This window comes from Staurois parvus, unplaced genomic scaffold, assembly GCF_062004578.1.
Source record: "Staurois parvus isolate SC_StPar_1 unplaced genomic scaffold, SC_StPar_1.0 ptg001563l, whole genome shotgun sequence".
In the NCBI taxonomy this organism is placed as follows: domain Eukaryota; kingdom Metazoa; phylum Chordata; class Amphibia; order Anura; family Ranidae; genus Staurois; species Staurois parvus.
The window spans coordinates 121,876-148,002 of record NW_028319359.1 but is presented as its reverse complement, the minus strand read 5'-3'; the positions used below and the strand labels follow the sequence as shown (position 1 = coordinate 148,002).

Here is a 26,127-nt window from a genome sequence, read left to right as displayed (position 1 = left end):
CCTCCTGACTCCCCCCTGTACTGTGCCCTCCTGACTCCCCCCTGTACTGTGCCCTCCTGACTCCCCCCTGTACTGTGCCCTCCTGACTCCCCCCTGTACTGTGTCCTCCTGACTCCCCCTGTACTGCGCCCTCCTGACTCCCCCATACTGTACCTCCTTTCTCTTCCATCTCTTTCTGCACCAGAGACAAGGATGAACAGAAAGGGTGTCAGGGAACCAGTACTCATGCAGGCAATGCTCATACATGTGCGGCCAATTCTTATACATGTGCAGGCAAGGTTATACACAATCAGACGGATGGAAGAGGGGACAGAGTCAGGAGCCTGATCATGTATGACCCTGGCCTGGCTCCTGACCGCGTCCCCTGTTCCAGTCGTCTGATCGTGTATGACCGGCCTGGCTCCTAACCACGTCCCCTCTTCCAGTCGTCTGATCATGTATGACCGGCCTGGCTCCTAACCACGTCCCCTCTTCCAGTCGTCTGATCATGTATGACCGGCCTGGCTCCTAACCACGTCCCCTCTTCCAGTCGTCTGATCATGTATGACCGGCCTGGCTCCTAACCACGTCTCCTCTTCCAGTCGTCTGATCGTGTATGACCGGCCTGGCTCCTGACCGCGTCCCCTGTTCCAGTCGTCTGATTGTGTATGACCGGCCTGGCTCCTAACCACGTCCCCTCTTCCAGTCGTCTGATCATGTATGACCGGCCTGGCTCCTGACCACGTCCCCTCTTCCAGTCGTCTGATCATGTATGACCGGCCTGGCTCCTGACCACGTCCCCTCTTCCAGTCGTCTGATCATGTATGACCGGCCTGGCTCCTGACCACGTCCCCTCTTCCAGTCGTCTGATCATGCATGACCCTGGCCTGGCTCCTGACCACGTCTCCTCTTCCAGTCGTCTGATCATGCATGACCCTGGCCTGGCTCCTGACCACGTCCCCTCTTCCAGTCGTCTGATCATGTATGACCGGCCTGGCTCCTGACCACGTCCCCTCTTCCAGTCGTCTGATCATGCATGACCCTGGCCTGGCTCCTGACCACGTCTCCTCTTCCAGTCGTCTGATCATGTATGACCCTGGCTTGGCTCCTGTCCACGTCCCCTCTTCCAGTCGTCTGATCATGCATGACCCTGGCCTGGCTCTTGAACACGTCCCCTCTGCCATCCGTCTGATCGTGTATGACCCTGGCCTGGCTCCTGACCGCGTCCCCTCTTCCAGTCGTCTGATCGTGTATGACCGGCCTGGCTCCTAACCACGTCCCCTCTTCCAGTCGTCTGATCATGTATGACCGGCCTGGCTCCTGACCACGTCCCCTCTTCCAGTCGTCTGATCATGTATGACCGGCCTGGCTCCTGACCACGTCCCCTCTTCCAGTCGTCTGATCGTGTATGACCCTGGCCTGGCTCCTGACCACGTCTCCTCTTCCAGTCGTCTGATCATGTATGACCCTGGCTTGGCTCCTGTCCATGTCCCCTCTTCCAGTCGTCTGATCATGCATGACCCTGGCCTGGCTCCTGACCACGTCTCCTCTTCCAGTTGTCTGATCATGTATGACCCTGGCCTGGCTCCTGACCACGTCCCCTCTTCCAGTCGTCTGATCGTGTATGACCCTGGCCTGGCTCCTGAGCACGTCTCCACTTCCAGATGTCTGATCGTGTATGACCCTGGCCTGGCTCCTGACCACGTCCCCTCTTCCAGTCGTCTGATCATGCATGACCCTGGCCTGGCTCTTGAACACGTCCCCTCTGCCATCAGTCTGATCGTGTATGACCCTGGCCTGGCTCCTGACCACGTCTCCTCTTCCAGTTGTCTGATCATGTATGACCCTGGCCTGGCTCCTGACCATGTCCCCTCTTCCAGTCGTCTGATCATGTATGACCCTGGCCTGGCTCTTGACCACATCCCCTCTGCCATCTGTCTGATGGTGTATGACCCTGGCCTGGCTCCTGACCACATCTTCTCTGCCATCCGTCTGATTGTGTATGACCCTGGCCTGGCTCCTGACCACGTCCCCTCTTCCAGTCGTCTGATCATGCATGACCCTGGCCTGGCTCTTGAACACGTCCCCTCTGCCATCCGTCTGATCGTGTATGACCCTGGCCTGGCTCTTGACCACATCCCCTCTGCCATCTGTCTGATGGTGTATGACCCTGGCCTGGCTCCTGACCACGTCTTCTCTGCCATCCGTCTGATCGTGTATGACCCTGGTCTGGCTCCTGACCACGTCTCCTCTTCCAGTTGTCTGATCATGTATGACCCTGGCCTGGCTCCTGACCACGTCCCCTCTTCCAGTCGTCTGATCGTGTATGACCCTGGCCTGGCTCCTGACCACGTCTCCTCTTCCAGTCGTCTGATCATGTATGACCCTGGCTTGGCTCCTGTCCATGTCCCCTCTTCCAGTCGTCTGATCATGCATGACCCTGGCCTGGCTCCTGACCACGTCTCCTCTTCCAGTTGTCTGATCATGTATGACCCTGGCCTGGCTCCTGACCACGTCCCCTCTTCCAGTCGTCTGATCGTGTATGACCCTGGCCTGGCTCCTGAGCACGTCTCCACTTCCAGATGTCTGATCGTGTATGACCCTGGCCTGGCTCCTGACCACGTCCCCTCTTCCAGTCGTCTGATCATGCATGACCCTGGCCTGGCTCTTGAACACGTCCCCTCTGCCATCAGTCTGATCGTGTATGACCCTGGCCTGGCTCCTGACCACGTCTCCTCTTCCAGTTGTCTGATCATGTATGACCCTGGCCTGGCTCCTGACCATGTCCCCTCTTCCAGTCGTCTGATCATGTATGACCCTGGCCTGGCTCTTGACCACATCCCCTCTGCCATCTGTCTGATGGTGTATGACCCTGGCCTGGCTCCTGACCACATCTTCTCTGCCATCCGTCTGATTGTGTATGACCCTGGCCTGGCTCCTGACCACGTCCCCTCTTCCAGTCGTCTGATCATGCATGACCCTGGCCTGGCTCTTGAACACGTCCCCTCTGCCATCCGTCTGATCGTGTATGACCCTGGCCTGGCTCTTGACCACATCCCCTCTGCCATCTGTCTGATGGTGTATGACCCTGGCCTGGCTCCTGACCACGTCTTCTCTGCCATCCGTCTGATCGTGTATGACCCTGGTCTGGCTCCTGACCACGTCTCCTCTTCCAGTTGTCTGATCATGTATGACCCTGGCCTGGCTCCTGACCATGTCCCCTCTTCCAGTCGTCTGATCATGTATGACCCTGGCCTGGCTCTTGACCACATCCCCTCTGCCATCTGTCTGATGGTGTATGACCCTGGCCTGGCTCCTGACCACGTCCCCTCTTCCAGTCGTCTGATCATGTATGACCCTGGCCTGGCTCCTGACCACGTCCCCTCTTCCAGTCGTCTGATCATGTATGACCCTGGCCTGGCTCCAGGCTATCAGTGCACAGACTACGGCTGATCGTGAGGTTCTCCTACTTCATCTACCACCGTCACTGCAGACCATCACTACTGATCACCATCTCCTGTCCAGGTTCTCGGCACCCGTCCTATGCTGACCCGTCCACGCCTGTTCCCCCATTCCCGTGTGTTTGGACCAGAGCCGCAAGGGTAGCCCTCTCATCACTTTGGCCTCCACCAAGGTAAGTGACGGAGGGTGAATCCCCTTAGAGAGGACATCAGTAAACACCCAACCGGGGTCCTCACCCTTACACATGCTATACAAAGCTAACAAATGAAAGTTTAGATTCATTTTACAGTCAAGTTCAGATGGGCATTTAAAGTGGTGTGTGGCATGCGTTTCTGCCCCCTGCCAAGGGCCCCCCCAAATACCAAGTATGATATAATGTATAGGTGGGGTCAGGAGGCGTGGCCTTGCGGGGTGCTGGCAAAGTGTTAGATATTTCTGGATGTATCAGCAATCTGAACAAGGAATGGCTTCCACCATAATGCTGGTCCTGCCTGGACTCCAGGTGAACCCGACACTCATTATTAGGACCGTTTATACTACACAGATAGCGCTCAATTTAAATCTGAACTTCGCGATCATCAAATGTCATCCAAATCCATCATATTCTCCTGGAATCTCGGTGTGAACTTCTGCCTGATCTGGGCCGTCATCCAGGGTGAGACTTCCTGGAGTAAGGACCGCTCACTGCTGCTCTCTCCTTGTGCAGGGAGACTGGTCTTGTCTCCACCCCCTTCTGTAGTGGGTGGAGTCTTTTGGGTTCCTCCCACAGCTCCGCTCTCTACTTGTGCATGGTGACTGGTCTTGTCTCAGCCCCTTCCTGTTGTTTTCTGTTGTGGGTGGGGCCTGCTGGGTCCCTCCCAAAGCTCTGCTCTCTCTCCTTGTGCAGGGGGACTTGTCTGGTTTCCGCCCCCTCCTGTAGTGGGTGGAGTCTTTTGGGTCCCTCCCACTGCTCTGCTCTCTCTTTTTGTGCAGGGTGACTGTTCTTGTCCCCGCCCCCTTTCTGTGGTTTTCTGTAGTGGGTGGGGCCTGTTGGGTCCCTCTCTCAGCTCTGCTCGCCCTCTCCTTGTGCAGGGTGACTGGTCTTGTTTCCGCCCCCTCTTTTAGTTTTCCGTAGTGGGTGGGGCCTGCTGGGTCCCTCCCACAGCTCTGCTCTCTCTCTTTCCTTGTGCAGGGTGACTGGTTTTGTCTCCACCCCTTTCTACAGTTTTCTGTAGTGGGCGGGGCTTGCTGGGTCCCCCCTACAGCTCTTTCTCCTTGTGCAGGGGAACTTGTCTTGTTTCCGCCCCCTTCTGAAGCGGGTGGAGTCTTTTAGGTCCCTCCCACAGCTTTGCTCTCTCTCCTTGTGCAGGGGGACTGGTCTTGCTTACACCCTCTCCCGTAGTGGGTGGAGTCTGTTAGGTCCCTCCCACAGCTTTGCTCTCTCTCCTTGTGCAGGGGGACTGGTCTTGCTTACACCCTCTCCCGTAGTGGGTGGAGTCTGTTAGGTCCCTCCCACAGCTTTGCTCTCTCTCCTTGTGCAGGGGGACTGGTCTTGTTTACACCCCCTCCTGTAGTGGGTGGAGTCTGTTAGGTTCTTCCCACAGCTCTGCTCTATGCCCAGGATATGTACAGCACGGCGATGATGTCACTGATCCTTTTACAAAGTCATATCTGGGTTTGCAAAGGCATTTTGTGCACACAAAGTGGATTTATAACTTTGCAATTGAGGAATATATATATAAAAAGGTCTCTCCGCCCGGAGTTCAGCTTTAAAGAGACTCTTAATTAGGTCACGTCTGCCTGTAAGAACCGCAGCGGTGCCGGCACAGATCTGGAATGCCGTTTCTTTGATTGAATGAGTAAAGTTTCGCACATAAAGCCGGGGCCCCCGGGGACCTTTCCTGATTAAATGGGCCATTTGCTCCTCCATGTAATTATCTCTCCCCCCTTCACAGTGTAGATTGTGTTTTACCTGAACCAGCAGAAGGAGGTTGGTGTCGGGGAGAGGAGACTTCAATTTCAGGGCTTGTAGGAGGTCCAGGATGACGCTGCGGGTCAAGTAGAATTTATCCCGTTCCTGTGGGAGAGAAATGTATTTATTTATTTATATTTATTTATTTCAGGTACTTATATCGCCGTCAGTTTACGCAGCACTTTACATATATATTGTACATTCACATCAGTCCCCGCCCCCGAGGAGCGTACAATCTAAGGTCCCTAACTCACATTCATACATACACATACTAGGGACAATTTAGACAGGAGCCAATTAACCTACCAGCATGTCTTTGGACTGTGGAAGGAAACAGGAGTACCCAGAGGAAACCCACGCAGGCACAGGGAGAACATGCAAACTCCAGGCAGGTGGTGACACTTTACATATATATTGTGCATTCACATCAGTCCCCGCCCCTGAGGAGCGTACAGTCTAAGGTCCCTAACTCACATACTAGGGCCAATTTAGACAGGAGCCAATTCACCTCCCAGCATGTCTTTGGAGTGTGGGAGGAAACCGAAGTACCCGGAGGAAACCCACGCAGGCACAGGGAGAACATGCAAACTCCAGGCAGGTGGTGATACTTTATATATATATTGTGCATTCACATCAGTCCCCGCCCCTGAGGAGCGTACAGTCTAAGGTCCCTAACTCACATACTAGGGCCAATTTAGACAGGAGCCAATTCACCTCCCAGCATATCTTTTGAGTGTGGGAGGAAACCGGAGTACCCGGAGGAAACGCACGCAGGCACAGGGAGAACATGCAAACTCCAGGCAGGTGGTGCTGTGGTTGGGATTTGAATTGATGACCCGAGTACTGTCAGGGGGAAGTGCCAACCATTTAGCCTCTGTGCTGCTCATATACCGGCGTCAATTATCAATCCAGTGTTATCGCAGTATATGGCTGCACCATTTCATGCGCCTGTCATTAGCACGTTGGGGTCCCATTCACTATGAAAGGTACCCCAAAGCACCAAAGAATGTTGGCTCCAACACACACGCACTACCATGCGCTGCCGGGCCCTACAATGTCAAAATGGGGCGTGTTCACTTTTTGGACAGTTTGGTTCATTTGAATGGGCTCTAATATGCCTGTTTCACCAGCTACATCTAGTGGCCATAATGTTGTATTTTCCTGGTTGAGGTATTTCTGAAAACTAGCCCCATCTAGTGGCCATAATGCATTATTTTCCAGAAATACCTCAATCAGGAAAATCCCACAATATGGCCACTAGATGGTAATCTATAAGAGACTGCCAAATTCAGCCAGCCAGGTCATTTCATGTGGCTCTCACACCCCTCTGGTAGCTGCGGCACCCCCCTGGTCTCTGCCCCCACCTTGTCTTAGAAGTCGGCAGCAGAGAGGAGGACAGAACTCCTCTTACAGATCCTGTGCCTCTCTGTGCAGCCGCAGCACCACCTCGTCTCTGCACCCACCTTGTCTCAGCAGTCAGCAGATCCTGTGCCTCTCTGTGCAGCCGCAGCACTCCCTCGTCTCTGCTCCCTTCTTGTCTCAACAGTCGGCAGAAGAGAGGACAGAACTCCTCCTACAGATCCTGTGCCTCTCTATGCAGCCACAGCACCACCTCGTCTCTGCCCCCACCTTGTCTCAGCAGTCAGCAGATCCTGTGCCTCTCTGTGCAGCCGCAGCACTCCCTCGTCTCCGCTCCTTTCTTGTCTCAACAGTCGGCAGCAGAGAGGAGGACAGAACTCCTCCTACAGATCCTGCATCTCCCTGTGCAGCCGCAGCACCACCTCTTCTCCGTCCCCACCTTGTCTCAGCAGTCGGCAGCAGAGAGGAGGACAGAACTCCTCTTACAGATCTTGCACCTCTCTGTGCAGCCGCAGCACTCCCTCTTCTCTGCCTCCCCTGGTCTCAGCATTCAGCAGACTCCAGCCCTCCTCTGATCCTCCTCCAGACCCTGCACTTTCTACTTCCCAGCTCCACCCCCCAGCACAGCACAAGGTAAGGGGGGTGTAATGTGATGTAAGGGAGGGTGGGGGACTCTTGGCTCCTGATGGGGGGGGGGGGGGGGGGGTCTTGAAATCTGATGTAAGGGGGGGGGGAACTCTTGAAATCTGATGTAAGGGGGGTGGGGTGCTCTTGACTCCTGATGATGGGGAGGGGCTCTTGAAATCTGATGTAAGGGGGGGTGGGGTGCTTTTGACTCCTGATGATGGGGGGGGCTCTTGAAATCTGATGTAAGGGGGGTGGGGTGCTCTTGACTCCTGATGATGGGGAGGGGCTCTTGAAATCTGATGTAAGGGGGGGGTGGGGTGCTCTTGACTCCTGATGATGGGGGGGGGCTCTTGAAATCTGATGTAAGGGGGGTGGGGTGCTCTTGACTCCTGATGATGGGGAGGGGCTCTTGAAATCTGATGTAAGGGGGGGTGGGGTGCTCTTGACTCCTGATGATGGGGGGGGGGGGGCTCTTGAAATCTGATGTAACAGGGGGTGGGGTGCTCTTGACTCCTGATGGTGGGGGGGGGGGCTCCTGACATCTAGTCATACAGACACCAACTCCTTTGAGGGCCCCCATAATGCTGCTGTGGCCCGCAATGAAATCGAGTGACACCCCTGATCTTTGGCACCTCCCCATTGTCTGCAGCCGGTATCAGATATTTTTTCAGGTTAGGTGTCAGCGTCACCCCTCGGGGTAATCATTTCCTCTCCCAGAGATACTCAGCCCTCAGCCTACGCTGCACTCCAGCAGGCGCCCTCCTCTGCATATCTACAGGACAGAAGCAGGTGTGGATCTATGGGAATCGCACTCAGATCCGTTCACAGAGATTCCAGCTGACCTGAAGAACGTTGCTTTTCCCCCCAAAATATGGACTTCCTGTGATACAAAGTAACAATCTGCTGTCCATTATATCCCGCATCTATGTAGCGATTTAGGAGAATAGCAACTCAGCTGCCGTACATTCCGGGATGTTGTAATATTTTAGGTCAGAGCTTTGACTCCCCTCCTGGCAGCATCACTCTGCTCTCCCCTCCTGCCAGCATCACTCTGCTCTCCCCTCCTGCCAGCATCACCCTGCTCTCCCCTCCTGCCAGCATCACCCTGCTCTCCCCTCCTGCCAGCATCACCCTGCTCTCCCCTCCTGCCAGCATCACCCTGCTCTCCCCTCCTGCCAGCATCACTCTGCTCTCCCCTCCTGCCAGCATCACTCTGCTCTCCCCTCCTGGCAGCATCACTCTGCTCTCCCCTCCTGCCAGCATCACTCTGCTCTCCCCTCCTGGCAGCATCACTCTGCTCTCCCCTCCTGCCAGCATCACTCTGCTCTCCCCTCCTGCCAGCATCACTCTGCTCTCCCCTCCTGCCAGCATCACCCTGCTCTCCCCTCCTGCCAGCATCACCCTGCTCTCCCCTCCTGCCAGCATCACTCTGCTCTCCCCTCCTGCCAGCATCACTCTGCTCTCCCCTCCTGGCAGCATCACCCTGCTCTCCCCTCCTGCCAGCATCACTCTGCTCTCCCCTCCTGCCAGCATCACCCTGCTCTCCCCTCCTGCCAGCATCACTCTGCTCTCCCCTCCTGCCAGCATCACCCTGCTCTCCCCTCCTGCCAGCATCACTCTGCTCTCCCCTCCTGCCAGCATGTCCTGTGCCTCTCTGTTGTAGCCGAATTGTTAGGGATTGCAAGAAGCTAATAACAGGTCAAAAACGGTTCTGTGTTTACTGGCCTTTTACCGCCCAGTGAAGCACCCAATCAGATCGATCTGCGTCTAATCAGCTGCACTGAAGGCCAGAGGAGAGATCTGGGGTCTAATAGTCCCCAGATCTATCCATCAAGAGGACCTGTCACGGCCCATGCTAATATGTTGTTCATCCCTTGTGATAACAATAAAGTTGCTAATAAAAAAAAAGTGCCCTGTCCCCCACACTCACACACACGGGGGTCCGCTCGCACCACGTGTGAGGTATCGCCGCGAATGTCGGAATGAGAGCAATAATTCTAGTGACACCCCTTCTGTGTCACCCTAAACCTGTAACCGGTAAAAGGATTTAAAGCTCGGTCAGATCCGTTCACAGAGACCTGAAGAAGGTTGCTTTTCCCCCTAAAAATGGAATTCCTGCGATACAAAGTAACAATCCATTATATCCCGCATCTATGTAGCGATTCAGGATAGTCACTCAGCTGCCGTACATTCCGGGATGTTCAATATTTTATGAAAAAAAAGAGAATTATTGTTGATATCATGAATTTCACAGACAACCCCCTAAATCAAGGACAGAGCGCCCCCCCCCATCCCCCCCGACTCTGTACAGCTCAGCTCAATATTATTGATGAAGACATAGATTAACAGAACATCCAATTAGAGCGAACACTTTAAACTTGCTGACATTCCCGGGATTACATCGATCGATCTCCGGATTTCTGCTGCTGATCCCAAGGTCTTGCCCTTGTAGAGCCATTCAAGTTTTACTGCTTAAAGGTTCTCAGCGGAGAGAACTGGAAATGAAAACGAACTTGGGAGCCGAGCCGAGAAGGTCGAAGATTCGTCACCAGAAAACGCATTCTGCTTCGAATGAACGGGTTGAGGCCTCTGGCAGGTTTTCATTGCCCGTGCCCCCTGATGATGTCATATGTGACGCAGTGCGTAGGGCGGAGCCGGGATACACGCTACCACGCACGCGTGCCACGGCCATGTTTGTTATTGGCTAAAGGAGCTTTGAAAGCCACTACATGCGGTCTGCTCTGCGAGTCTTCATACGTGCATTCGCATCATGTAATACAACCTGGGCTCTCTTCCTGGCAGCTTCACTCTGCTCTCTCCTCCTGGCAATGTCACTCTGCTCTCCCCTCCTGGCAGCATCACTCTGCTCTCCCCTCCTGTCAGCATCACTCTGCTCTCCCCTCCTGGCAATGTCACTCTGCTCTCCCCTCCTGGCAGCATCACTCTGCTCTCCCCTCCTGGCAGCATCACTCTGCTCTCCCCTCCTGTCAGCATCATTCTGCTCTCCCCTCCTGGCAATGTCACTCTGCTCTCCCCTCCTGTCAGCATCACTCTGCTCTCCCCTCCTGTCAGCGTCACTCTGCTCTCCCCTCCTGGCAGCGTCATTCTGCTCTCTTCCTGGCAGCTTCACTCTGCTCTCTCCTCCTGGCAGCTTTACTCTGCTCTCTCCTCCTGGCAGCGTCATTCTGCTCTCTCCTCCTGGCAGCGTCATTCTGCTCTCCCCTCCTGGCAGCATCACTCTGCTCTCTCCTCCTGGCAATGTGGTTCTCTCACACCACGTGTGAGGTATCGCTGCGAATGTCGGAGTTAGAGCAATAATTCTAGTGACACCCCTTCTGTGTCACCCTAAACCTGTAAAAAAGGATTTAAAGCTTCGTCTGTGAATATTTTTTAGGTACCATAAACTGATGCCGTTCCACGGGTGTACGCCATCTTAACCCCTCGCCTACAGGGCACTTCTACCCCCTTCCTGCCTACAGGGCACTTCTACCCCCTTCCTGCCTACAGGACACTTCTACCCCCTTCCTGCCTACAGGACACTTCTACCCCCTTCCTGCCTACAGGGCACTTCTACCCCCTTCCTGCCTACAGGGCACTTCTACCCCCTTCCTGCCCACCGGGCACTTCTACCCCCTTCCTGCCCACCGGGCACTTCTACCCCCTTCCTGCCCACCGGGCACTTCTACCCCCTTCCTGCCTACCGGGCACTTCTACCCCCTTCCTGCCTACCGGGCACTTCTACCCCCTTCCTGCCTACAGGGCGCTTCTACCTCCTTCCTGCCTACAGGGCACTTCTACCCCCTTCCTGCCTACAGGGCACTTCTACCCCCTTCCTGCTTACAGGGCACTTCTACCCCCTTCTTGTCTACCGGGCACTTCTACCCCCTTCCTGCCTACAGGACACTTCTACCCCCTTCCTGCCTACCAGGCACTTCTACCCCCTTCCTGCCTACCAGGCACTTCTACCCCCTTCCTGCCCACCGGGCACTTCTACCCCCTTCCTGCCCACCGGGCACTTCTACCCCCTTCCTGCCCACCGGGCACTTCTACCCCCTTCCTGCCTACAGGACACTTCTACCCCCTTCCTGCCTACCGGGCACTTCTACCCCCTTCCTGCCTACAGGGCACTTCTACCCCCTTCCTGCCTACAGGACACTTCTACCCCCTTCCTGCCTACAGGACACTTCTACCCCCTTCCTGCCTACAGGGCACTTCTACCCCCTTCCTGCCTACAGGACACTTCTACCCCCTTCCTGCCTACAGGGCACTTCTACCCCCTTCCTGCCTACCGGGCACTTCTACCCCCTTCCTGCCCACCGGGCACTTCTACCCCCTTCCTGCCCACCGGGCACTTCTACCCCCTTCCTGCCTACAGGACACTTCCACCCCCTTCCTGCCTACCGGACACTTTCACACCCTTCCTCCCCCCAGGCCAATTTTCAGCTTTCAGCGCTATCACACTTTGAATGACAATTGCGCGGTCATGCAAAACTGTACCCATATGAAATTTTTATAATTTTTTTGAGACAGAGCTTTCTTTTGGTGGTATTGAATCACCTCAGGGTTTTTTTACTTTTTGCTAAACAAACCAAAAACCACTGAAAATTTTGAAAAAAAAAATGTTTTTGCTTAGTTTTTTTTTATAACATTTTGTAAATAAGTGATTTTTCTCCTTCACTGATGTGCGCTAATGAGGCAGCACTGACGGGCACTGATAGGCAGCACTGACGGGCACTGATGCGCACTGATAGGTGGCACTGACTGGCATTGATAGGTGACACTGAAAGGCAGCTCAGATGGGCACTATGTGGCATTGATATGGCACTGATGGGCACTGGCAGTGGCAGGTAGCACTGCTGGGGCTACACAGATCATCAGGGCACATGTCCCCTCCAAGGAATGCCGATTACCGGCTCTCCGCTCCTCTCCTCTGTCAGCGTGACAGCACGTGAGGAGAGAAATGCCGATAACCAGCATTTCCCTATTTACATGTGATCAGCTGCGATTGGGCACAGCTGATCACATGACCGAGCCGACATCTTTGGCTCTTTCCGTTGAGCCGAGGGACACAGCGCCCCACCGATCGTAATGCTGCGCGCCGCCATGAGCCGGGCATGCGCGGTTAGAGTGGAAGACGTCATATGACCTCCTCCCAGAACGAGAGAACCGCCTTGCGCCCGTCATTACCTTATATGGCGGGTGGGAGGCGGTTGAAGCCGAACATGTTGGGTATCTCTTTGCTCGGCGTAACATCTTCTTTTATATCTTTATAATGGGGTAATTTTATTGCGTTTTTACACATTAAAATTCATGAAACTGTATATTTGCCCAAAAAAAAAGTGTGTTTGTAAAACTGCAGCACAAATACCGCGTGACCTAAAAACCTGCGACACTCCCCATTTTATTCTCTGGGGCTCATGCATGGCGAGTGCGGTGATGGCCTACCTTCGTGAACGCTCGGTAACACAGTCCGCAGAGTTCGATGAGATACGCCAAGGCGAAGACGCCGTTCTGGATGACGAAGCTCAGGAGCTTGGAGAACGGTTCCAGCAGACTCTGCAACAAAGAGAAAGTCTCTGACGTTCCAGGATATCATTCCTCCACCAAAGATTTATTCCGAAGTTCCGGGGAAGATGGCAAAACGTCGAGGACATCGCGCCTTTCTGTTCTTTTAAATTTTGAAAGTCGAAGGAAATTTAAACGTCTAATAATCCCTGACCTATGAAGATGGGGGGCCCAACCTGCAGACCTTATGCTTTTATTGTGTGGCCCTCGGGGCCCCTGAGATCAGTAGTCTGGGCCAAAGATGGAAAAATATTCTGTAGAAGGGCTGGTCTGGTTCAGTTCTGACCGTCTCCTGTACCAAGTCTGCAGTCTCTGACCGTCTCCTGTCCTATGACTGCAGTCTCTGACCGTCTCCTGTACTATATCTGCAGTCTCTGACCGTCTTCTGTACTATGTCCGCAGTCTCCTGTCATCCCCTGTACTGTGTCTGCAGTCTCTGGTCATCTCCTGTACTGTGTCCGCAGTCTCTGGTCATCTCCTGTACTATGTCCGCAGTCTCTGGTCATCTCCTGTACTGTGTCCGCAGTCTCTGGTCATCTCCTGTACTATGTCCGCAGTCTCTGGTCATCTCCTGTACTGTGTCCGCAGTCTCTGGTCATCTCCTGTACTATGTCCGCAGTCTCTGGTCATCTCCTGTACTGTGTCCGCAGTCTCTGGTCATCTCCTGTACTGTGTCCGCAGTCTCTGGTCATCTCCTGTACTATGTCTGCAGTCTCTGGTCATCTCCTGTACTGTGTCTGCAGTCTCTGGTCATCCCTGTACTGTCCGCAGTCTCTGGTCATCTCCTGTACTATGTCTGCAGTCTCTGGTCATCTCCTGTACTATGTCTGCAGTCTCTGGTCATCTCCTGTACTGTGTCCGCAGTCTCTGGTCATCTCCTGTACTATGTCTGCAGTCTCTGGTCATCTCCTGTACTGTGTCCGCAGTCTCTGGTCATCTCCTGTACTATGTCTGCAGTCTCTGGTCATCTCCTGTACTGTGTCCGCAGTCTCTGGTCATCTCCTGTACTATGTCTGCAGTCTCTGGTCGTCTCCTGTACTGTGTCCGCAGTCTCTGGTCGTCTCCTGTACTATGTCCGCAGTCTCTGGTCATCTCCTGTACTATGTCTGCAGTCTCTGGTCATCTCCTGTACTATGTCCGCAGTCTCTGGTCATCCCCTGTACTGTGTCCGCAGTCTCTGGTCATCCCCTGTACTGTGTCCGCAGTCTCTGGTCATCTCCTGTACTGTGTCCGCAGTCTCTGGTCATCTCCTGTACTGTGTCCGCAGTCTCTGGTCATCTCCTGTACTATGTCCGCAGTCTCTGACCATCTCCTGTAGCATATTCTTAGTCTCTGACCGTCTCCTGTAGGATGTCTGCAGTCTCTGACCATCTTCTGTACTATGTCTGTAGACTCTGACTGTCTCCTGTAGCATATCCTTAGTCTCTGACTGTCTCCTGTAGCATATCCTTAGTCTCTGACCATCTCCTGTAGCATATTCTTAGTCTCTGACCGTCTCCTGTAGCATATTCTTAGTCTCTGACCGTCTCCTGTAGCATATCCTTAGTCTCTGACCATCTCCTGTTGCAGGTCTGCATTCTCTGGCCGTTTTCTGTAAGATTACATTCACTTATTATTATATGGGGCCCCTTGGTGATGATGTCGGGGACTGTACTGGGGTCCCCTATATCAAGGAAGTTGACCACTACTGCTCTAAAGTATGCATAAATCCTCAGCCCCGCCTCCATAATCCCTCACAGTGCCGACAGTCGCAGCGGACCGCCATGTTTTGGAACCCGTGTCATCGCGGTCCGCGCACTGTGGCGGAATGCGTGGAGGGTGACAATATGCTCTGCGCTCCCTATATTCCCATAGAACGTTCATATTGGCTGTTTGTGGAACACAATGGAACGCCTCCATCTGCACCGCTCTCATCTGTTCATCCTACTGGTGACGTTCACATGGCTCCTCCCACTTACCCTGGTGGCGTTGGTTGTCGGGATCTTCAGCAGACAAATCATTATCCGCAGACTGGAATCTAAGGAGCACTGCAGAGACAAACCATTTATCTGTTACCAGATCATATAAACAACCACAGACTTACAATCGTGAGCTCGGTATTGGCTTTAAGAGCCGGCTATCCGATAACAGTGATCAGGGGGGCTCTATAGTCGCCCGATCACTTTTATGGGGCTTTTAAGGGGTGATGACCTGTAAAGGCTCTTAAAATGTTGCATATGGGGAATTTGGGGTATCATGGGTTTTTCTGCAACAGGCGAGTGCAGTTTTAGGACTTTACATGTTCGGTATCTATTTACTCGACACAACCCCGTTATATTTTACCAGAAATTTGGGTGTAATATTTGTTCGTTTGCACTAAGATCCTTTTTTTTTAGTTTTTTTATTAAAGTTTTACAATACAAAAAAGAAAATGCAAAAAACATCATAGAAATCCCATCCATGAGAAGTAGGCTGGACACAAATGAGGTCACCTTGTATCAGGATGGGACAAGGGGTGGGCAGGAGGGGCGGCTGCCCTGGGCACTGTGGTATCAAGTATCATGGGAGGTGGTGGCGGGGGTGTGGGGGAAATTGGGGGGGTAGGGGATTTGTGTTGGGAGGGGGAATTTGGAGAGCAGCACGGGGTAAGAATTTTTTTTTGGGGGGGGCTGCTAGGAGTTGCCATTTAGGGGGATTTGTTTTGGGAGGAGGAGGATTTGTGTTAGGAAGGGGGATTTCAGAGTTTTGTGGTAGAAGAGGTGACAGGATAGAAGGGAAAGCAAAGTCGTTCTAAGAGGAGATTTTTTTTGGGGGGGCAGGGGGGTTGTACTAGTAGGGATGATTGGGGGGCATTCATACTAGGAGAGGGGATTTGTGCTGGGAGGGAGGATTTGGAGGGGAAGAGGAGCGGAAATTTGGGAGATAGTGGATTTGTGTTGGGGGGGGAATTTTCTAGGGGGGCACATTTGTACTAGTAGGGATGATTGGGGGGCATTCATGCTAGGAGGGGGATTGGGGGGGATTTGTGCTGGGAGGGAGGATTTGGAGGGGGAGAGGAGGGGAAGAGTACCTACCACATAGAGAGTGTGCCTACCATCTAGGAAGCGTACCTACCACATGGGAAGACTACCTACTACCTGGGAATAGTGCCTACCATATGGCAAGAGTACCTACCACCTAGGAAGAGTACCTAACACCCAAGAAGAGTGCCTACTATCTGGGAAGAGTACCTACCAACTGGAAAGAGTGCCTAACATATGGGAAGAGCACCTACCACCTAGGAAGAAGTACCTACCACCTGGGAAGAGTTTCTACCCCATGGGAAGAGCACCTACTACCTGGGAATAGTACCTACCACCTGCAAAGAGAGCCTACCATATGGGAAGAGCACCTACCATCTGGGAAGAGTACCTACTCCCTGGGAAGAGTACCTACCTTATGGGAAGAGCACCTACCACCTAGGAAGAGTACCCAACACCTAAGAGTGCCTACCATCTAGAAAGAGCACCTACCACATAGGAAGAGTGCCTACCATATGCGAAGAGCACCTAACCACCTGGGAAGAGTACCTACTATCTGGTAAGATCACCTACCACCTAGGAAGAGTACCTACCACCTCCTGGGAAGAGTTCCTACACCATGAGAAGAGCACCTACTACCTGGGAAGAGTACCTACCACCTGCTAAGAGAGCCTACCATATGGGAAGAGTAACTACCACCTGGGAATAGTACCTACCATTTAGGAGGAGTGCCTGCCACGTAGAAAGAGCACCTACCACCTAAGAATAGTACCTACCATCTGGGAAGAGCATCTACCACACCTGGGAAGAGTGCCTACCATCTGGGAAGAGTGCCTACCACCCTGGAAGAGTACCTACCATCTGGGAAGAGCATCTACCACCTAAGAAGAGCACCTACCCCCTAGGAAGAGTGCCAGCACCTACCACCTAGGAAGAGTACCCACCACCTGGGAAGAGTCACCTAGGAGGAGTGCCTACCATATGGGAAGAGCATCTACCACACCTGGGAAGAACACCTACCACCTAGAAAGAGTACCCACTACCTAGGACAAGAACCTACCTTTAGCGGCAGGACAGAAGGAAGTTTGGTGAAGAAAGTCTGGAATTGATTACAAATGGTTGTCCAGAGATTGCTGGGGGAATCCATGGGTAAGGCTTCCTACCACCTGAGAGGAGTGCCTGTCATGTGGAAAGAGCACCTACCACCTAGGAAGAGTACCTACCACCTGGGAAGAGTGCCTACCATCTGGGAAGGGTGCCTACCATATGGGAAGAGCATCTATCACCTAAGAAGTGTACCTACCACCTGGGAAGGGTGTCTACCATCTTGAAAGTGCACCTACCATCTAGGAAGAGTACCTACCATCTAGGAAGGGTACCTACCACATGGGAAGAGTACCTATCACCTAGGAGGAGTGCCTACCATATGGGAAGAGCATCTACCACACCTGGGAAGAGTGCCTACCATCTGGGAAGAGTGCCTACCACCCTGGAAGAGTACCAACCATCTGGGAAGAGCATCTACCACCTAAGAATAGCACCTACCCCCTAGGAAGAGTGCCAGCACCTACCACCTTGGAAGAGTACCTACCAACTGGGAAGAGTACCTATCACCTAGGAGGAGTGCCTACCATATGGGAAGAGCATCTACCACACCTGGGAAGAGTACCTACCACCTAGAAAGAGTACCTACTACCTAGGACAAGCACCTACCTTTAGTGGCAGGACGGAAGGAAGTTTGGTGAAGAAAGTCTGGAATTGATTACAAATGGTTGTCCAGAGATTGCTGGGGGAATCCATGGGTAAGGCTTCCATAAAAGTGGCAATGTTTTCTAAGCAGCGTAACATGGCACCCCCTGCAGGTAAGTTCTTTTTGTTGTTCAAACCCTGGGAATAAAAAAAGGGTGTGAGTACATGAATCAATTTATTACAGCCGGCTGACTTGGTGTAGCAGGGCGATGGCGCAGTCACAATGCAATGCAATTTCAGTAGATGTAAACCCAATCATTGAGGTTCCAAATCAGCTTTAATATGACAATGGGATTTAAAAAGTAATTTTACAATTTTTAATTCTGCAGCTTTTATTGAAATACTCCCCGTTGATCCCGCCAAGAAGGTCGTTGTTCGGACATTTCCTGTTGTAGGGTGACAATACTAAAAAATTCAGAGCTGGTAGAGAAGCGTATTACAGGCATTCGGGGGGAGGGGGGACTCCCCCGCCATCTAATTGTTTTTTTTGGCTTTTTTCCTTTCAATCAAGGGGGGGATTTGTTGTGAAATACTGTGCCAAAGCCACAAGCCAAGCATTTCCCTCACAGTTCAGGCATGGTCCCATTGATCACAATGGGTGAGTCTGACAGGCAATCCTTCTGGTCAAACTCAACAAGCCGAGTTAAATTTGCTGTGGCAAGTGTACTACCCCCTTCATATGGGGGTTTTAGATAGGCAGTCAGGGAGCAGTAAAAAAGCGCATCAACTGCCTACTTTTTCCACTCCTGTGCCACTTGTGCAAAAGGGGCCTTAAGTGGTAAGTGCACACAGAGTTCTTTTGATTTCATTTATCCGGGTCATGGTATATCTACTAGTAGAACCAGACCAGATGGTATATCTACTAACAGAACCAGACCAGATGGTATATCTACTGGTAGAACCAGACCAGATGGTATATCTACTGGTAGAACCAGACCAGATGGTATATCTACTGGTAGAACCAGACCAGATGGTATATCTACTGGTAGAACCAGACCAGATGGTATATCTACTAACAGAACCAGACCAGATGGTATATCTACTAATAGAACCAGACCAGATGGTATATCTACTGGTAGAACCAGACCAGATGGTATATCTACTGGTAGAACCAGACCAAATGGTATATCTACTAACAGAACCAGACCAGATGGTATATCTACTAATAGAACCAGACCAGATGGTATATCTACTAGCAGAACCAGACCAGATGGTATATCTACTAGCAGAACCAGACCAGATGGTATATCTACTAATAGAACCAGACCAGATGGTATATCTACTGGCAGTACCAGACCAGATGGTATATCTACTGGTAGAACCAGACCAGATGGTATATCTACTGGCAGAACCAGACCAGATGGTATATCTACTAACAGAACCAGACCAGATGGTATATCTACTAACAGAACCAGACCAGATGGTATATCTACTGGTAGAACCAGACCAGATGGTATATCTACTGGTAGAACCAGACCAAATGGTATATCTACTAGTAGAACCAAACCAGATGGTATATCTACTGGTAGAACCTGACCAGATGGTATATCTACTAGTAGAACCAGACCAGATGGTATAGCTACTAATAGAACCAGACCAGATGGTATATCTACTAGTAGAACCAGACCAGATGGTATAGCGACTAGTAAAACCATACTAGTTGGTATAGCTACTGGTAGAACCAGACCAGATGATATATCTACTAGCAAAACCAGACTAGAAGGTACATCTACTAGTAGAACCAGACCAGATGGTATATCTACTGGTAGAACCAGACCAGATGGTATATCTACTGGTAGAACCAGACCAGATGGTATATCTACTGGTAGAACCAGACCAGATGGTATATCTACTGGTAGAACCAGACCAGATGGTATATCTACTGGTAGAACCAGACCAGATGATATATCTACTAGCAAAACCAGACTAGAAGGTACATCTACTAGAAGTACCAGACCAGATGGTATAACTAGTAAAACCAGACTGCAGCTCATTGAAATGGCTTCCTCAACTCAATGAGTGCCAGTACCTTCCTTGTGTGGCTACAACACGTATGTTCCTGACACTCACTGGAGCTGAGAAAGCCACTTAACAGAACAGCAGAATGTCTTATAGATTGAAGTCCAATTGAATATGAACATTTCTTGCTAACCCAACCCTCCCAGAGCTACTGGTTACATAGATGGTGGTGTTTAACCCCCCTCTCAGCAGTGGAGGAGGTGATTTGATCTAACAGATTCCTCCATCCATGCTATGTATGCCAACAGCCGACACTACAAGCTGTCAGAACAAAAGAATAGCGGCCACATCTGACTGGATGCAGCTGCAGTTTGGCCAACAATATCCAGTCCAACTCCTTTGATTTTTCAATTATAGGATGAGGCTGACAGAACTCATCATGGGTGGTCCATCATTAACCCGTCAACATTCATACAGTGTATGGCCAGTAAAATTTCTCTGCAATATAACGTGAGACCTATCCACATACTGTATAATATACTTTTTGTGGTGCCTCACCTCCAGCAGTTGGCTGAGGGCAGCAAAGGAGCTCAGTTCACTGAAATCCATGAGCGCTACCGCTAACGTCCGCAAGAAGCTTCCGTCTGTAAGAGAGAAGAAGTTTTGTGAGCTCCTTCCCAGCGGGAGAAAGGCCGTTCCCTCACAGGACTCAGGATCCAGGCAGGTTACCTTTGATATTGCTCTGGAACAGTTGGGTGAAGATGCCGTTGGGTGCCAACTGGTGGAATACACAGCGGAGGAATTGTTTCGCCACCCCAGCCACGTTCCCGGGGATCAGCATGCTGCAGAAGGAACGCAAATCAAATTTAGAGAAGCTCATTACAAGAAAGGGAAATTATTCTAAACAGGGCCATCCAGAAGTCATTCCAGCGGAAATGGCCGTCCACACTTCTATCCCTTAGACACGACGTCCCACACCTAAAGCGCATCGAGAATTCCATTCCGCATTTTGCATTCGTACAATACTCACCGGGGCTTTTGGTTTTTACCCAAGGTTATATATTGGCACGGTAATATTGAAAACAACAAATTGTCTTCTGCGCTCAAGTATGGTGCCAATATTACGGGTAGATGTTCTCTACTTCAGGTGTCAGGATCTCTATCACCTGCTGGTGGCCCTGTGGTTCCCTAAGCAGAGGGTTGTAGTTCCAGTGTCCACCAGCAGGTGTCCCCCAGCAGATCGCTGATAAGGGGGGGTCAGGGGGGACTGAACCCCCCCCCCCCCCCGATGCAGAGTTAACGATTTTCCAGTAAAGTGTGATTTGATCCCATCCATACTTGTTACTGGACAGGAACAAGCCCCAGTAAGGAGCTACTTCTGTCCAGCTTCCAGTCTGCCCACAGTGCATGTCCAGTTCTGATATTCACACATTCAATTCGGATGGGGGAATCCCTCCACTGTGCTATTGTGTTCTGCCATGCAGAGCCTTCCCTGCCAGCACAATACAGCGATCAGTGTTTCCAGCTATAGCTAGTGCCACTGATCGAGCAGCAGAAGACCACACCGGGTGCCACTCCTGTAAGCTAAGAACAGGAAACGGAGGCTACAATTCACACAGGATCACACATATTGGACAATAGAAGATTGGAAAAACATTGTCTGGTCTGAGTCTCGATTTCTGCTGCAACATTCAGATGGTAGGGTCAGAATTTGGCGTAAACAATATGAAAGCATGGATCCATCCTGCCTTGTATCAATGGTTCAGGCTGGTGGTGGTGGTGTCATGGTAAGGTGGATCCATCCTGCCTTGTATCAACGGTTCAGGCTGGTGGTGGTGATGTCATGGTGTGGTGGATCCATTCTGCCTTGTATCAATGTTTCAGGCTGGTGGTGGTGTCATGGTGTGGGGGATCCATCCTGCCTTGTATCAACAGTTCAGGCTGGTGGTGGTAAGGTCATGGTGTGGTGGATCCATCCTGCCTTGTATCAACAGTTCAGGCTGGTGGTTGTGGTGTCATGGTGAGGTGGATCAATCTTGCCTTGTATCAACGGTTCAGGCTGGTGGTGGTAAGGTCATGGTGTGGTGGATCCATCCTGCCTTGTATCAACGGTTCAGGCTGGTGGTGGTGGTGTCATGGTGTGGTGGATCCATCCTGCCTTGTATCAACGGTTCAGGCTGGTGGTGGTGCTGTCATGGTGAGGTGGATCAGTCTTGCCTTGTATCAACGGTTCAGGCTGGTGGTGGTGGTGTCATGGTGTGGTGGATCCATCCTGCCTTGTATCAACGATTCAGGCTGGTGGTGTCATGGTGTGGGGGAAATTTTCTTGGCACACTTTGGGCCCCTTAGTACCAATTGAGCATCGTTTAAACGACACGGCCTACCTGAGTATTGTTGCAGACCATGTCCATCCCTTCATGACTCGTGTCCCCATCTTCTGATGGCTCCTTCCAGCAGGATAATGCCCCATGTCACAAAGCTCAGATCATCTCCAACTGGTTTCTTGAACATGACAATGAGTTCCCTGTACTCCATTGGCCTCCAGTCACCAGATCTCCAGCCAACAGAGCACCTTTGGGATGTGGTGGAATGGGAGAGTCCCATCATGGATGTGCAGCTGACAAATCTGCAGCAACTGCATGATGCCATCATGTCAATATGGAGCAAAATTTCTGAGGAATGTTCTTGATACCTTGTTGGACCTATGCCACGAAGGATGAAGGCAAAAGGAGGTCCAACCCGGGACCAGCAAGGTGGACCTAATAAAGTGGCCGGTGAGTGTATATGCCTGCCCTAAAATACAGTTACAGTCCTGAAGAAGTGGATCTTTCGTGAAACGCGTAGAAGACTAGGCCATATCATGCAACGTACAATGTGTCTTTATTTTTTTACCACTACTGTGATGTTTTATAGGGAGACACTTGTAATAAATATGCATATTGCTTTTAAATGTGACTTTAAGGGAATCCCGCTGAGACGATTGGCGAATAGAAGTGTGCATGCGCACAAAAATGCGCGATCGCACACGCACGGTAAAGATTGGCACCAGACGGACTATTTAAAAGGTGCCTCTGCCTGTGCTGAGTGCTGACTGGTCTTCAGCTGTTCCCTGTTTCCTGCTTGTTCCTGTGTGATTTCCTTGTTGCTGACCCGGCTTGTTCCTGACCTGACTCTGATTACTCTCCTGCTAGATACTGGTTCCTGACTTCGGCTCTGCTCCTGACTTTGGCTTGCTTATGATGTGGTACCTCGCTGTCCGCCCGTTGATGACCCCGGCTATTCCTATGACATTGCTCCTGTCTCCCATCCCAGCTTCCTGCCTTGCTCTGGTGCACACCTGGCGACCTACCATACCAGCTCTGCATATCACTACTGATCCTGAATCGGAGGTCCATCAGTCTTCCAAAGTCTCCAGCTGCAAGAGCTGTAAACAACATCTCCTGGTGCTCTTGTCGCCCTGGTCCCTAGACACCCTCTGTTCCACCTCCAGTGGGGTCAGCGCTAGTGACACAAGTGAGGCCGACCTCGTCATTTCAGTCTCCAATCAGGTACGTGACAGTGACTTTGTTCTTGTGTGCCTAGTGGTCATCCCACTTCTTCTTCGATATTTTTGGTGGTGTTTTGGTTAACTCACGAGTCTGGCGCGCCCTCTTTTGCCTCTTTGGACATAATGGCAGTATAATACATCATTTATATTGGAAAACAAATGCTGTAATATTACGTAATTTTAGTTTATGAAAACCTATCGCCTCTTTCACGGTCTTACTCGTACAAATGTCAAGAATAAATCCCGATGAGATCATTGATATTACAAGTGGTTGTCATCGTTCATTAAGCAATGGGTTCGTCACAATTAGGACCTGCAATGACATCATGACTTCAAGAAGAAGCTACGAGCTTTCCGCTTCCTGCAGTTCTGGGTGTATTTTTAGAAAAAAAAAAAAGATTCTTTGTTTTTCTTCTGGATATTCACATTTAATCACTAGTTAATCTAGATCAACCATCCTCAAGGTTCTGAACATGGGGGGAACCCTTGAAATGGCTTTCTGGTCTGAGGGAACCCTTGCTAATAATGACTTTTTCTACAGTTCATGGTACAATAGTAGTGTGGTCACTGGGTAGAATACCCCCCCTACAAATAGCTCCTCAATCGACCTTCTGTACAAGGTGCTCCTCAACCGACCTTCTGAACAAGTTGTTCCTCAACCGACCTTCTGAACAAGCTGCTCCTCAACTGACATTCTGAACAAGCTGCTCCTCAACCGACCTTCTGAACAAGCTGCTCCTCAACCGACCTTCTGTACAAGGTGCTCCTCAACCCAACCTTCTGTACAAGGTGCTCCTCAACCCAACCTTCTGTACAAGGTGCTCCTTAACTGACCTTCCGTACAAGGTGCTCCTCAACCGACCTTCCGTACAAGGTGCTCCTGAACCGACCTTCCGTACAAAGTGCTCCTCAACCGACCTTCTGTACAAGGTGCTCCTCAACCGACCTTCTGAACAAGCTGCTCCTCAACCGACCTTCTAAACAAGCTTCTCCTTAACCCAACCTTCTGTTAAAAGGTGCTCCTCAACCCAACCTTCTGTACAAGGTGCTCCTCAACCGACCTTCTGAACAAGCTGCTCCTCAACCGACCTTCTGAACAAGCTGCTCCTCAACCCAACCTTCTGTACAAGGTGCTCCTCAACCCAACCTTCTGTACAAGGTGCTCCTTAACTGACCTTCCGTACAAGATGCTCCTCAACCGACCTTCCGTACAAGGTGCTCCTCAACCGACCTTCCGTACAAGGTGCTCCTCAACCGACCTTCCGTACAAGGTGCTCCTCAACCGACCTTCCGTACAATGTGCTCCTCAACTGACCTTCTGTACAAGCTGCTCCTCAACCGACCTTCTGTACAAGGTGCTATGACATCATGACATCAAGAAGACTAAGCTACAAGCTTTCCGCTTCCTGCAGTTCTGGGTGTATTTTTAGAAAAAAAAAAAAAAAGATTCTTTGTTTTTCTTCTGGATATTCACATTTAATCGCTAGTTAATCTAGATCAACCATCCTCACGGTTTTGATCATGGGGGGGAACCCTTGAAATGGCTTTCTGGTCTGAGGGAACCCTTGCTAATAATGACTTTATTTACAGTTCATGGTACAATAGTAGTGTAGTCACTGAGAAGAATATCCCCCCTACAAATATCTAAAAAGATCATTGGGGTCAGAGTTTATTCATCTGAGGGGCAGAAATTGCACATTGCTCAAGGAGCAAGCTCTTGAGCAGGAGTCTCCAAACTTTCCAAACAAAGGGCCAGTTTACTGTCCTTCAGATTTTGGGGGGCTGAACTATAGCCAGTAAGAGTAAACCATACCATTGGTATGGAAGGAATAATGCCCCATCATTGGTGTCAGTGGAAGGAATAGTGCCCCATCATTGGTGTCAGTGGGAGGAATAGTTTCCATCATTGGTATCAGTGGGAGGAATAGTGCCCCATCATTGGTATCAGTGAGAGGAATAGTGCCCCATCATTGGTGTCAGTGAGAGGAATAGTGCCCCATCATTGGTATCAGTGGGAGGAATAATGCACCATCATTGGTATCAGTGGGAGGAATAGTGCCCCATCATTGGTGTCAGTGGGAGGAATAGTGCCCCATCATTGGTGTCAGTGGGAGGAATAGTGCCCCATCATTGGTATCAGTGGGAGGAATAGTGCCCCATCATTGGTATCGGTGGGAGGAATAATGCACCATCATTGGTATCAGTGGGAGGAATAGTGCCCCATCGTTGGTATCAGTGGTAGGAATAGTGTCCCATCATTGGTGTCAGTGGGAGGAATAGTGTCCCATCATTGGTATCAGTGGGAGGAATAGTGCCCCATCATTGGTGTCAGTGGGAGGAATAGTGTCCCATCATTGGTATCAGTGGGAGGAATAATGCACCATCATTGGTATCAATGGGAGGAATAGTGTCCCATCATTGGTATCAGTGGTAGGAATAGTGTCCCATCATTGGTATCAGTGGTAGGAATAGTGCCCCATCATTGGTGTCAGTGGGAGATATAGTGCCCCGTCGGTGTTAGTTTGAGGAATAGCGTGCCATCATTGGTGTCAGTGGAAGGAATGGTTCCCCATCATTGGTGTCAGCAGGAGTAATTGCACCATGTTCTGATATATTGAGCCCTTAAGCTACTTGCAAGTGCAAAGATGACCGTATAGTCCATGTGCTTCTGTGTGACTCCAAAGCTCACTGTGCTTGGTGGACTTTCTGCACTGCCTGCAATGTGGTCCTCACATTCCCCAAAAAATATCAGCTGTATACTACTATCCAAATTGTCAAGACTTTCAATGAACCACCATGTTGCAGGACCTTCTGTACAAAGTGCTCCTCAACTGATCTTCTGTACAAGCTGCTCCTCAACCGACTGTCTGTACAAGGTACACATCAACCAACCTTCTGTACAAGGTACTTCTCAACTGAACTTCTGTACA

General features: G+C 51.1%; 1 protein-coding gene across 1 annotated transcript in view; it reads right to left on the bottom strand.

The window, feature by feature from the left end:
- UNC79 (unc-79 subunit of NALCN channel complex) overlaps positions 1-26,127 on the bottom strand; it is a gene marked incomplete at its 5' end in the record, with an annotated part of 183,863 nt that overhangs the window by 41,486 nt on the left and 116,250 nt on the right. Inside the window, 6 exons of the mRNA XM_089662827.1 lie at positions 5,393-5,497; positions 12,824-12,934; positions 14,902-14,970; positions 17,656-17,829; positions 20,209-20,294; positions 20,380-20,492. Of these exons, the coding sequence (XP_089518953.1) occupies positions 5,393-5,497; positions 12,824-12,934; positions 14,902-14,970; positions 17,656-17,829; positions 20,209-20,294; positions 20,380-20,492 (658 nt within the window). The remainder of the gene's footprint in view (positions 1-5,392; positions 5,498-12,823; positions 12,935-14,901; positions 14,971-17,655; positions 17,830-20,208; positions 20,295-20,379; positions 20,493-26,127) is intronic.